General features: G+C 37.6%; 2 protein-coding genes across 3 annotated transcripts in view; one reads left to right on the top strand and one right to left on the bottom strand.

Annotated features, from left to right (window-relative positions):
- Positions 1-874: 874 nt before the first annotated feature.
- On the bottom strand, positions 875-5,840 carry rbm12bb (RNA binding motif protein 12Bb). Of its 2 annotated transcripts, none has more exons than XM_077209234.1 (2): positions 5,642-5,840; positions 875-3,221 (listed from the first exon to the last, which is right to left on the bottom strand). In XM_077209234.1, the coding sequence occupies exon 2, from the start codon at positions 3,197-3,199 to the stop codon at positions 1,304-1,306; it is 1,896 nt and encodes a 631-aa protein (XP_077065349.1). In that variant the 5' UTR covers positions 3,200-3,221; positions 5,642-5,840; the 3' UTR covers positions 875-1,303. The 2 variants fall into 2 exon arrangements, with proteins under 2 accessions (XP_077065349.1, XP_077065350.1); XM_077209235.1 differs by having other exon boundaries at positions 5,777-5,823.
- Positions 5,841-10,116: 4,276 nt separating this feature from the next.
- The window catches only part of setd2 (SET domain containing 2, histone lysine methyltransferase), a 36,400-nt gene continuing 31,858 nt past the window's right edge, over positions 10,117-14,658 (top strand). Inside the window, exon 1 of the mRNA XM_077209417.1 lies at positions 10,117-10,470. The gene's annotated coding sequence lies outside the window, so the exon portion shown is untranslated. The remainder of the gene's footprint in view (positions 10,471-14,658) is intronic.

The raw sequence follows: 14,658 nt of genomic DNA, 5'->3' as shown, positions 1-14,658 counted from the left end.
TAAACTATCCTAGTATGTCCTGTGAATCTTTGAGACTTCTGATTCATTAACTACTAAACTAGAAGAATAACAAACTGCCGTAAAGGTGAAACTATTTGCACTATACAGTGTGTAAATGATTAAGATGAGTTCAAATATGATTGCAAATACCAGTTTGCTGTATCGAGCACTGCAGCATAATGGACTTATTTTGTACAGCTAAAATAACTGGAAGCAGCTGGCACCGGAAGCCTTGCACATTTCAAAGTAAAAATGGCCATGTCCGTGCTTTGTGTTAAAAAATGTGTATAGACATACTTTCCAACTACATGGTAGGCAAAAACTGTAAGCCTATGTGACAAGAGTAGTATGTCTGAATTCACAGGACTCATACAAGAGTTGTCAAAAAGTGCTTAGTTGACCTACTACTTCCAGCGAGATTCTGAAGTGCACATACATGGACACTTTACCTCATGAAGCCACTGGAGAGGATTTGTGGATAGCAGCTTAGGGACGCAACTGATGGTGATAGGTCATATGACAGTTAGGGTTACATTCATACGACACACATTCAAAATAACTTTCTTTAGTGCTCTAAAAATCACTTGGTTACCCCTAATAGGAACATACTAAGAGAACGAGCGCTTTGTTAAGGATTACTTGTTAATAAAAGGCAAATGAGTTGAAGCAGGGTTAAAACTGAAGTCTGCAGAAAGGTAGCCCTCCAGCTGCTGGGTTGACCACCCTTTCTAGACTATAGATTATATTGATAATTAAGTAATTTTACAATTATAAGTATTAAGACTAAATGAAAATGAATATTGTTATTACTGGATTGCAAATGACACCATACAAAACCATGTGGACCACCGCAAGAAAAGAAAAAAACACACGCTTGGAAAGAAATCAGAACAAGCTGATGTCTTTAATAGCACTGAACATGAAATAACAGTTTTATGGATGTAGGAGGAAACTCACAATCTCACAATGTTAAGAAGATTCTTTTAAATCTGCTTCTATCTGAAAACCACATATTACTGACATCTGTTCAGTGAAATGTCATTAGATTAGAAAAGTCATTACTCGAGTATTATAATATTTATGACATTTAACAGCCCAAATAATACTGTCACTGACATGCATACAAATGCATCATTTCCGAATAGTCAAGAAAAGTTTTGAATCTAATTTAAAGCAGTATTTCAAAAAAAGAAGAAAAAGAAAACATGTCGGCACTTGTCAAATCACTGAAAATGCACATACAACTTAAAAGAGAAAGAAATAAAAGCACAAGTTTCATCAATACTGTAGCCCAAAAGCATATCTAATCAAACACAATCTGAATCTTCCTGGTGCCAATTGGTCTTCCATTTAATTCTTGAAGAGCAGTGAGCGCCTCCCTGTAGGATTCGAACACTACGGTTGCAGCACGCCTGGGGGCTCCATTTCTGTCATACTGCAATGAAGCAGATCCTGGAATCAATCTGTATCCATAGAAGAAATCATAAATCTCATCAATCCTTATCTGAGAGGGTAGATTGAGCAATTTAACACCGGTCGGACCATCAAGTTGTTGGTCAGGTGATCCGTAACGCTGACTTCCATTACCATCCAGTCCGGGCCCGAATGCATTATTGCGGCCAAAATTTGGCTCAAAGCGATCATGACCTCCATAATCCTGGCGCAAATTAGGCTGCATCTCAAAATCATCTCGAGGCATCATGGTGTTCGCAAAACGAGGACTATCATTCAAAATTTCGTTTCTTTCTTGTGGGCTAACCGTCAACTGCTCATTCACACCAAAATTCTGCATCTGGGCCATTGTTATGCACTTAAGCATGACCTCGGATCCAAGAAACCTCTGTCCGTTTAAGGACTGTGCCGTCATGGCTTCCTTCTCAGACTGGAAGATCACCAACGCCTCACCGAGCCCAGCTCCTCTTTCGTCATGCAATAAGACAACCCTATCCTCTGAAAGTGGAAATCCATGAAAGAAGTCCATGATCTCCACCTTGCGAACATCAAACGGGAGATTGCGTACGTAGACACACCTCAACTGAGAGTCAGGAGTGTTTCTTTGAGGCTGGGGCAGTTCAGCTGATCGCCTCGACCCTTTCACCTCATCTCTCTCGTCAATGGACGATTCCAACAAGGTGACCATTTTCTCCTTGGAGATGGGCGACACGTACACTACCTTATGTAGCAACAATTCCTTATTATGAGCCAAGCCAGCACAATAGTCTGTGAGATTTCTAAACACCACAACAGCCGATTTGGTCTTATCTTCCTTTTTTTGGGCAAATATAATAATCTGGTCATCCTTCAAAGTAACCGGATGCAGAAACATCCTCAAATCCCTCTTTTCAACCGCATGAGGCAAGTTCTCAAACATGACGCAGTATTCTTCGTGAGGGGGCGAGCGTGATCTAGATCTGAAGGAAATGGGAGATCGAGATCTCGTTCGCTCTAAGGACGGTCTTTTCCGCATGTCCTCTCTAGGGACACCTCCTGCTGCCAGCCACTGCTCCTCAGAGCATCTTGATAGTTGTATATATCGCGCCCCCATGTATAGTCGATCCCTTTTCAGACCTTCAATTACATCCTCTTTGGAAGCCAAGCGCACAATACTTTGTCCATTGAACGTTCCTCGGGGGTTTCTCAAAAACAGAACATCTTCAATCTTTATCCCACTGAAAAATTTATGGACGTCATCCTTTGTTGCAGAGAATGGCATCCCTGTCAATTTTAAATAAAGATCCGCTCTCTCTGGCACTTCTGCTTCTCTCTGGTGTCGTATCTCATTGAATGAAGATGGAGAGGGCCTGTTCCTCGTGTCTTGATGATCCGGCCTTCGTACGTCTACTCTTGGATCTTTGTTGAATGGCAGAGGACCTCGTTCCGCAGAAGGTCTTTTGACACCCTCCTTGTACATTCCCCTGCCTTTTAACTCAGACCTTCTAGTGCTTTCCTCGAGAACAGTCTGCATTTCTGACTTGCTACTCAAGAGCAAGTTGACAGGAGAGCCCTTAATGCAGCCCCCTGAGCGCGCCATCGCTCGTCTCGCATCTTCATCAGATGCAAATATTATAAAAGCTTCCTCAAGCTCCCCACCAATTATATGAACCCCACCATCAGGGATTCTGAGCCCAGTGAAGAAATTGCGAATGTCCTCAGAACCAGCCGTGATTCTGAGTCCCTGTAATCGGATGACCACAGCCATGATGGAGCACACACAACAGCACCTGCAGACAAAAGGGGTACATATAATAGCGTTATCGCTGACACAACCATTGCCTCCATATAACAATATTCAAAAGAAATCCCAACTATCATTTTCAAACCGAGGTTTAACCACAAAATTAGGAGAAACAAACCTCTCACAGCCAATAAATATAGCTAACAACAATAACAGCCAGTTTGCAGCAAGTAATAAAGTGCTTCAGATCCAGAAAAACAAGATAACGTGCCTCGGATTAACAGGAAAGACTAGTTTTCCAACCTTTAACATCGTTCTTTCAGCTTCCGCATGCAAATGTGCAAGTATGAACTCCACTTACAAATGCAGCTTATCAGCTGACCGCACTATCAAGAGAAACATCACAAAAAGTGTATACAAGTACCAAGAAATTACAAATATCACTGCTATCATCCATACACATATTGCAGCTACTTAACTGTAAAATACTTTGTCCTTTTAAATTCTGTTAGCTACTGTTTTATAATATCCACAATTTCCAACAGAAACCGGTCAACAGCAGACACTTGATCTCATCAACTCATTAAGTATTTTAAAATAACAAGGCACTTTACATGAAGCTCAACAGCCACTTACAAACTGCACAGCCATCAAACCAAAAAACAAAACAGCCCAATGCATCGCACACACAATTCCACTTCGCTTGTGTGCAAACTGTGAATTATAAATGCTTTTAAATCAGTGGTTCTCAAGCAAGGGCCTCCAAAGAGGTCTTAGATTATTTGTGCTATTCACGCCATAAGAATGAGGAAGGAATGATCGGCAAAGGACCACGGGCTAAAAAAAATTGTTTTGATTCAAGTAGGGATGCACCAAAATTTCGGCTGAGGAAAATTACTTTTCTGGTTTTGGGCCGAAAGAGAAAAATGGCCAAAAATATATGCCATGCCGCACCGCCCCTCAGTGTTCATCGCCCGGGTTTCACTCTCGCTCTAACCGTTATCACTGTGCAGTGTGACGCTCTTCTCAATGTTCTGCTATATGCATGCTCTTTGGAAAAACAAAGTACGCTCAAATAACGCGCCAACATGTAATTTCTATTTGCAAAAGCCCTACTGTGCGTGTGGTATAGCCATTCTGAGGAAAGCTGGTAACATGACACCACCCTATCATCCTCTAATAACAATAGCTTTATATGAATAATTGAATATACATTACTTGGATAATTAGTAAAAAATAAGAGCTGAGAGTCAGCTGATGCAAGCTTGACTAACGTGACCGTCCAGAATTAACGAGATGCTTGATATTAAATATAAATATATTTTCAGTCCAATTTTAGAGTAAATTTTTATTAATAAAAGTGGGATTATTATATTACCTTGCATTTTTTAAATTTAGTATCATTAAAATTGTTGAATTTTATTAAAAAGTGTTATTAATAAAATGACAATTTTTTTTTTTAAATAATCAATTTTTTTTTAAAGCATTTGTTTTCGCCCACGTGCATCCAGAACTTTCGTCCTAGAATTTTTAATTTCAGTGCATCCCTAGATTAAAGTCATTACAGCAGAAGAATTTAAAGAAATATCAGCCTACACTGTTTTGCTTAATGGGGGGTCTTGGGGTAATGTTAGAAAAGAGTGAGAACTACTGTTTTAAATGCGAACTATAAGATTAAGCAATACCCTCCAGCAAACTTGCCATTTTATTGCCAATAAAACACACATAAAGCTCACACCACATTCACATGAAAAATCCAGGAAAAATTATTTTCTATAAACTTCTCTATTAGAAAAAAGTCAATTTAAGACGGTCAATTCCAGATGTCACAGAGCCCATTCACTAGGAACAGTAAACAACTTCTATTTTCAATTGCAATCCTGATAAAAAGAAAAAGGTCAATAAAAGAAAAAGGTCTTTTTACAACTCGACTTCACAACCAAGTTTCCCATTTCGCTGCACTTCTTTATGTAACCAATACAAGACTGAGGGCGCATTTTCATGGCTGCCGCTTTCCCATCCGGTAAAAAACAAATCCGTGGTGCATAAAATCCCCGCTTTAATTTCAAACGATTTTATAATAACACTGGCGACAGTTACAAACTTATTTTCGACAAGTAGACCTCTGTAGTGTCCAGGGTGCTTTCTATTTGTGTTGAACAGCGGGCTCTGTACTTTCAGAATCAAAACTGCGCCGAACCGAATCAAACAGCTAGCATTCACGTGCGTCGTCGAATTCAGCCGAACCAACCAAACCCAACTCTTTTAATCAGCACAATATACGTTTATACACAATGACGAACACACGGTAACAAACATATGACATGAAGAGCAACGTCAATTCCGTCATAACAAAAAAAAAAACATTGGTGTAAACAAAGAGTGCAGCAGCTGTCTTCCGTAGTATCGGCAATCCTAAACGTGAGAGGCCCAGAATGTGAAGCGCACAATATTGATCAAACTTACACAAAACAAAGATATCAATCCTTTCCAAATATAAAGGAACGCGAAATTAATGCTGATCTGCGGTGTCGTATATCCGATTCCAACCGTGACTAAGCAACAATTTCGTTGTTTGCGATATCTGATGCAAGGACGGACCGAAAGAAACTAGAGCATCCGCATCTCCTCCAACGCCATCTGTAAACTACGGAAAACCGGAGGCGCTGAACACAAAAACTCAATCGAGAAACATAGACGAGACACAGTAGACGCCAGTCTGATCTAGAATATCTCCAATATCTTCAACGACCCATTTCCTATTATTTTATACCACTCAAAAGAGGAATACAAAATTGCACACTACAAATATTGATTTAATGGCTATAAAGTGTAATGTGGTGTAACAACCATCAATTAAAATTAGTCCTATTTCATCTTTAATACCAGTGTATAGGCCTACAACTTTATATTTACAGATAAGTTCAAACTTTTATTTGAAGCATGATTTTTTTTAACATCTCCATACACCTGGACAAAACATGACATTTAAAAAAAGTTTGAAATATGTGAAATAAAAAAAAATGAAATTTTAATTAAAAATAAATATTTAGACAAGCCAAATTTTATGCTTACAAATACTTACGATTATTTAATTTAATTTTATTTTTGAAATTTCTGACAGTTACACAACCTAGAAATTTTGACTAGCTTAGCCTATATTTTATTATCAACTATTGACTAGCCTATTTTAATATTACTATATTTTTAAATATTACACATTTAATAAAAAAATATGCTTTAATGACAATGGGAAATCTCTTTTTGGGGACATATGTTTACACAGATTCTGTGGGTTCCTGCTGCCATAACCATGTCTTGAACATGGGGGATAGTGACCTGTGACATATTATGTTGAATATCAAGTTTTTGTGTGTGTGTGTGTGTGTGTGTGTGTGTGTGTGTGTGTGTGTGTGTGTGTGTGTGTGTGTGTGTGTGTATGTGTGTGTGTGTGTGTGTGTGTGTGTTAATTAGAAATGTGTGCACATGGTTTTAGATTTATTGAGTAAACATATATATTTTTTTTAATTTTGAAGTGAAAAGGAAAAAATAGACCTTTGCGGTAAGAGGGGCTAGTTGTGGTGCTGTCTATTTAGATTCCATCTAATTATGGGCTGTATTTAAGTCATAGAATAAATGTAAATTTCAGATGAATCTCTTTTACAGCTTTATTTGGCTTTGTCTGTTTTGGTCAATTGTTCAATTAAATGTCAAACCACAATTTTAAATAGAATTTCATTCAGTATTTTATATTAAATACATATTATATTGATTCTGCAAAAGTTTGACTTAGAAGGCCCTTTACACGACACCATTTTCAACTACAAACGGAAAACTTTTATGCATTTTGACCGTTCATTTACACGATATTGGCGTTTTGGGGGCCTGAAAGAGCAAACTTTTAAAAGCAGGTTTCAAAATGCAAAATTTTGAACATGATACCATTATTGTCTTTGTGTAAACTACAAAAATGCAAATTTGTGAAAACGGTGACGTCATGCACATCCGCATGCGTATTACATTTTCAGTGTTTAAGCACATAGTTTCTTTACAAAGTGACATCAGCTACTGGCCTGGCAGCATAAAACAGAGTTTTTGTTTTCGTGGAGAACAGGGATTGTTTTGACAATGTCGTCTGTAGGCCTACACAAAAAACGCAAAGGAATAACCATTAAATTTTTTTGGTACATCATACTCATAGTGTTCTTGACCCCAGGTGGGGAGCCATCTTACCTTACCTGATTTGACTGGCCATCTCAACCATTTTGACATCGAAGAGCGCTGTTAGAACGCTGAAACAGACAAGCCTAAATATAACTTTTAAAATCTTTTTGTCACCTTAACAACAAACAGCAATGGAGTGCAGCAGAGAAGCATCAATAAAATCAAATATTGGGGAGACAATTTGGCCATATTTCCCCTTGTCTATAGTGGTTAAACGACCCATATACTTGTTTCACGGTTGGTACAACAACAACAACCAAATGAAAAATTTACAAACAATCTGATTTCAGAATAGTCCTGTGAGCAGATCCCTGTAACTGTGATACTACAAAGGGTTACTGATCAGTGGTCCATTGAACACAAAGATGCCCTCATTGTAACCTCTGTGAGACTTCAGACGTGATAAAGTGGTTGTCCTGTTACCATGGCCAGCTGCCAAGACTGCCTAAATAATCATATGAGCCTGGTGCTGAGATACCATATTCACAAATAAATAAAATAGGCCTAATAGAAAATCAGGAAAAGGTAGTATAGATAAAACAAACAGGAATTAACAGAAAAAAGAAAATACAGTAGCCTAAATGAGTAAAAAAAAAAAAAGGTCTGTCATCAAATTGGACCTGTGGGGATTTTTGAAGTGTTCTCACTGTGAACTCTCTCTAAAGACAAACATACCAAACAAAACATGTTTAGACAGACAAGGCCATTTAAAGATAACAACAAAACATCAGACCGGTATAGAGAGAAAATGAACAGAATTACAAACAATTTATCAAGTGTGGGACTTTTGAAGACAAGAAAAAGACCTGCACAGTACAAGATGGACTAGGCAGGGCTATTTCCACTACGAGGCTCCACCTGGGACTGTCAGGATGTTTCCCACTGGAAACTCATCACAAATTTCCTCATGAAGCTAAGAGCAAGGACTGAACAGTGAGATAAAGCAGACACGGATAACCAACACACTTTACATTATGTGCCCCGATCAGCAAGGCTTGTGCAGCATCAACAAACCAAACACCATTTTATTACAAAATAATCATGTTACTAATAATTGCTTTTTTTAAATATATTTTAATCTTTTTATCAGCCCAAATATTTTTAGATTTCAGCTGAAATTGGTAATGAAGTTAAGTAAAAACTATAAGACTATAGATAGACTCTCAAGCTCTAAACACAAACTGTTAACAAGTTAACCATGTTGTGAAATGAATAGACCCCAGAAGAGATAGACCATCTAAATGTTTAAGACATGCCTTTATTTGACGAGCCAATGTGGCTTGAGATGTCTGCTAGTAATTCTGTGTGAGAATATCTGCCTTTAATTGTTTTATTAGTAACTAAACTAACTGAGTGAATTGTCTACGACACAACACATCAAACACAAACGCTATCGTGAAATAAGACATTTAGTTAAAAATTACCAACCAGTAGGTATCTGTGGCATCACTATGCAAAGCATTTGACAATTTGCATACACTGAATGTCTTTTAAAATACTTTATATAGTCTGACTGCAATGATAAACCATACAGGTTGAACTTTAATTGGATTATTTTAAAGACTGGCAAAAATGACAAGGAATGGTTCAAAACGAGATCACTGGAAGGGCTTTTCATAAAACCAGACACAATATATTATAAATTAAATATTTTATTATGAAACTGCTGAATACAATAGACAGAGAAATTCCTTGAAAATACTAGTTTGGAGAAAAGTCAGCATTTCCAAAGCTTTTATCTGCATCCATATAAACCACAAGCTGTTTAACATTGATTTCTTAAAACTAACAGTTTATATTTCAGATATTTTTTATGCATGCATTTAAAAAAAAAAAAAAAATATATATATATATATATTGTATTTAGTATTTTATGTTACTAATACTTGTTTTTTTTAATTACTAGTAGTTAGTGATCTAATAATGACTGGTATTCAACTAGTCACTAGTATTATTCATATTATATATTAGAAATTGAAATAGTAACAAAGAAACAAGTACTATCAGTAATGAATGGTTAGGTAAGGCAAGATAAAGTGAAACAAGCATCAGCAACAACTGAAGCATTTACTAGTCTGAAGTGAATAATTGATATATGGACCATAGTTAAAATTTGGCATTTGTTACTATTAAACTGAATAGTCATTTGCTATTATTTGGAAAGTGAGTAGTAGCAAAGTAATAAATACAAGTATATTGATTAGATAGCTTACTACTATTTATTACTTTGCTACAAGTCACTTTCCCAATAGTGACAAATGGGCATATTCAGTTTCAGTGAAATTAAATTGAAAAATAGTCATTGGATTACTTACTAAAACTAGTAACATTAAACTCGATTCTAGTTTGTGTTAAAGATTAAATGTTTAAACTGCTTGCCATATACAACTTGCCCATTTTCTTCCGAATTTCACATTTCGAGTTTAACCCCTGATAATACTGAGGATGCTGAACTGACTTCAGGGGGTCCCACACTATTGAATGCCTATCAGGGTTCCACGTTTTCTGACCAAAAACATTGCACTAAACGGTCTTTAGCTGAGCATGTCCCGAGTTACCTTAGCATTAAACTATTTTATTCCACGTTATCTAGTAATGGAAGATTTCGTAGCTTAACAAAGGCCCCAAGACCGTCGACTAGGATCGTCATCAGTCCCCCTGGACAGCCGAGACATCAGTCGACCTTCTTCTTCACTGCATGAGCTGTGGCTCGTAACGAGAGAGGAGGAGCCGCGAGTCCCGCGACCGGTGCATATCGACTCCGCCAGATCATCTGAGGCTGCCCTACTACATCATGAAACAAAAAGGATGGTGCCTTCCTCAACCCGCTTCGTACTGATAAACCAGTACAGAGGAGTCGTCTAATGAGTATTTATTTGATCACCGTGGACCGAGCATTAAACGCAAGCATTTGGATCTAGCTGCATGCTATCTAACACTAGGCGAATTGTTGCCCCGTGTGGATTTGACGTCTGTGTTCTGCTGGATGTTTAGGGAGAAAACAAGTGAAAGAAACTGCCATAATTGTCCTACAAGATGGAGCGCTTGACCGAACTGGAGAACTATACGAAGTAAGTACTTTACAGCTGCTGTGCGTTTTTTGGCACACAAAACATACCCAATGAAAACCTACATGCACTACATATTTTAACCAGTTAGCTAGCCATTGAGCTATCTAGTTAGTCCTTTTACTGCTAACTCGCTAACCCAACGCTCACCGTGACCTGTTTTCATAGGTTCAGAGCATAAACCATAGGTCAAACTGTAAATTTTGGTTTGTAGAGAAAGGGGTATTGTTGATAACCCGTTATGCTCAACAAATAGATTCGGTTATCAAAAATAAACAATCATAGACGTTTTAAATGGGTGACCATAGCGACAGTTCACTGTGCAGTTAGCCAGCGAGCCGAGGAAACTAACGTTACATGCAGGGACCGATAAAAAAAAAAGTAAATACGATTAACTTTATATAAAATGTGATGTTCTTTGTTGCTGGAAATTCACAGAATGTCTCAAATATTATTAGACAATACTGTAATGTTAATGTATTTCATATGTCCTGGTGGATACACAAGTGAAAATAGATGCAGCGAGGCCTCCGTGTAGGCCTCATATCCACGAGGTAAATTTTTTTAGCTCCCCGCGGTTCATTGCAAGCTCGTTGACATTATGAACCAGACAGTCATCGCTGGAGTTACTGGTAACGAACCGAAGGCCGTGTTATTAAAGAACCTGAGTTGTTCACATGGTCATCCACAGCAATAATTGAACTGAGATATCTGTAGACAAAACATTGCTATGTTGTGCAAACAAATGTCACCCACATGCGCTCCTCTGCAGTATTTAAGCATTAATTTGGCCACTTTGTCACAACATGTCGATTTATAATCCTTTATTATATGATCAACAATCAAGCTATAATTATTGAACATAACAAACGACATAATCCGTTGTTACTCATTTATGTCAGAAAAACCCATATTGTGCGTCCAAGGCACGTAGTTTACCTTTCACATTTGAGACAAAAGGCAGTTTGTCCTGCTGAGCCAGATAAGTGCTCTTCCCTTCACTTCTGTCTGCTGCTACAAGCACCCAGATGACCATTTCAATTCTACATTTTCTCGTTTCTACAAGCATAGAAAATATATGGCTTTAACTATTATTATTATTATTATTAAAGATATTATAGATTAAAGCATAGTATAGCAAACCATTTTCCTAAAGATCAAACTTGAAATGAATGAATATTACAAGGAAATGCATAGCCCCATTCATATGCAAAATTATAAAAGATACAATATGTAATATTTTTTTTGCCGCTATGGGTCGCTATCCTCGCTCTTACAATAACAAAGGCGTAGGTTTATGACGCAGTGATAAGCTGAATGATGGGACTTGCTGTCAAGCTGGTAGATCTAATAATATTTATGGATGAGTGAAAACATTTTTTAACATTACAGTGGTATGAAGCAGGTCGCGATTGCTAATAAGAGACCGGTATCACACACAAGGCCCGTGGACATAAAGGAATGAAGTAACGCAGCGCTGTTTCACTTGGTCTAACGTTACACTATCACACTAAATAGCATTTAAACGTGCGTTGAAAGTTATGTTATTCTATGTGTTAGTTTGTTTACTATATGAAACTAGCAGTAAGCTAGATCAACATTAGAATAACATACTGATAATATTCTAACATTTCATCATGTTGAGCTATATAACATTTATTTGTTTTATGTACATTTGCTCACCTGTCTAATAAAGTATGTGCAAGAGGGTGTCGGTGTCAAGTCGTGACTCGTGAAGCTCTGTCAAGTCCGAGTTAGTCGCTGACGTGGAGCTCTCGGCATCTCAAAAACGCCACGCCGATATTGATCCTCATTTTAGTTCTCCTTTTTTGTCCCAAAGGCTGCTTGCCATGGTCTATGTTTGAACAAGAGAAGAACAGCGTGCCGCTAAACGTTACGCACTACGCAGTTGTCCACGTCTGTCGCCATGGTTACGTCATGGCTATGACATTACGAGCATAGACAGTAAAAGAAATGGACACAGCGACCCCCTTGATTTCAACGGAGAAGACTGAAGCACGATTAAAGCACTCACTTCCTGATGGCTGAGCAACTGCGCAGGCTCAAACTGAGCTTGACGACAGTCTGACAGTTGTAAATCTTCTAGTAGCTGTGCCAAGACAAATCTAAATCACCTAATTCCTCAAAAACGTTGTTGAAATATTTTGTCCTGTTGCTTTTATGGACTCTCTATCGATGGGCTTCTCCCTTGACTTTATTTTCAAAAAACCCTTCTACGGGGACATAACGTAAGATACAAAGTAATGGAGCCTTTTATACAATGTCGCGTTTCTTTAGAAATTAATAATAGACAAATGAAGTCTTTGGACGCCTCAGATGTAAAGTTATTCGCTGTCAAAGTGATGCCAAAATGAATGGGAGTCAATGGAATGCTAACAGCAGCAGAAGTTCTGCTACAATGGCGGCTCCCGCGAGGCTTCAGTTTCTGGCTGATGGATTACCCCCTTGATTACGAGCGGAAACCGAAGATAGCGCGGATATTGCGTCTTTGACAGGCGACATTATTTTCCAGGACAACCAATTATTTAAAATTGGAATTTCTCTGAAATAAATAATGTTTGGAAACTTTTGGTATATTGTAAGTACACAACTGCTGGAAATATATCACACCGTGCAAGTGATTTTTTGGACATTTTATTACAAAATTCCTACATATTGTACCTTTAACATGACATGTAGGCTGAATATGAAAACAGTCATTTTGTAAATAAATGAATAACACAGAAGTGTAATTTACCAGCAGCATGGAATAAACACTCGTCCAAATATTGTTTTGCTATTAGCAGCCATATTAATATTCAAGACAAGTGACGGATTAATTTGCAGCAGAATATTGTAAAGATTGTTTTGACAGCTAAATGAAAAGTGTTTCCCTTTTGAAATTTCAATACGAATTTAATTTATTTAACTTAAAGGGATAGTTCACCCAAAAAAGTCTGTCATCATCTACTCATCCTTATGTTGTTCCAAACCTGTATGAGTGTCTTTCATCTGTTGGACACAAAATATGTTTTGAAGAATGTTGGCAACCACACAGTAGATGGTAGCCATTGACTTGCATAGTATTTTTTTCCTACTGTGCTAACCGTCAATTGTCTTACCAAAATTAACTTTTTAGTTCAACAAAAGAAAAAGTCATACAGGTTTGGAACAATGTAAAGGCCCGATATACTCACAACAAAGTTCTTTTTCGTTTTTCATTTAAAGGGTAAAACGAAGTTCGAAATACATTTACAGCGATATACTGTTATCGAACATCTGACGGCGCCCACTCTGATGAGAGGAGAACGGTGTTTAGATGATTATGTAAATATCGTCATAACTGGATCTACTGGTGAAATTCACAGACTTTTCTCCGGTCATGTATGCAAGATTCCAATAATTTAGTGAATGTAAACCTTCCCCTGGAGCTTATCTGCTTCCATTTTTGAATGCAACGACCATGTCTCAACATTTTTCCTTTTCAGTATAGAGAGTATGCACATGACGTCACCGTCGGCCGGAGTGACAGCGAAAGACACACAAAACACTTCTAAAATGAGAAAGAGCTTTGCGATTGACTGCACAACTAGATATGTAAAAAGAAATCTGAGGTAACCTATATTTGTACAGACTGCCAAAACTACAGAACAAAGAAGCAAATGGATCGCTGCAATTCATAGAAACAACTGGACTCCAGGTAGCGAAAGGTGGATTTGCAGTTATCATTTTGTGTTAATAAGCTAAATTTAGGGGTAAAATCATAACATATTGTATTGACAACTCATCAATTAAATATTTACCCTAGTATATTCTGCATAATTGGATGTTTTTAAATAAACACTGACAAAAAAACTATACAAGTTTTAGGGCTGGATGATATAAAAGTGATCCCCCGAATTTAGACCTACCTATAATTGTATTTATATAAAGTTTTCACACAGGCATATATGCTTAATGTATCTCCCCGGTGTCGAAATCAAGCACATATAAATGTCAGGAAACACGATTCCTGCATGGCTGCATGTCAATATCCATGGATCACTGGATCTTTGGTAAGTTGTAAGGAACGCTATATCAAATCCAACCTTTAGGCTAGTTTAAACTGATAATCGTTTGTTTTACTCGCGTTTTCGCTGTTTCCCCTATTAAATCACACAGCAGACTCTTTTGCCACTCAGTCCGGCTGAG

Source organism: Siphateles boraxobius, unplaced genomic scaffold, assembly GCF_051911475.1.
Source record: "Siphateles boraxobius isolate OS27281-9 unplaced genomic scaffold, OSU_SipBor_1 12, whole genome shotgun sequence".
NCBI lineage: Eukaryota > Metazoa > Chordata > Actinopteri > Cypriniformes > Leuciscidae > Siphateles > Siphateles boraxobius.
Note: the sequence above shows the minus strand (reverse complement) of the source record. Positions and strands in the feature narration are given on the sequence as shown.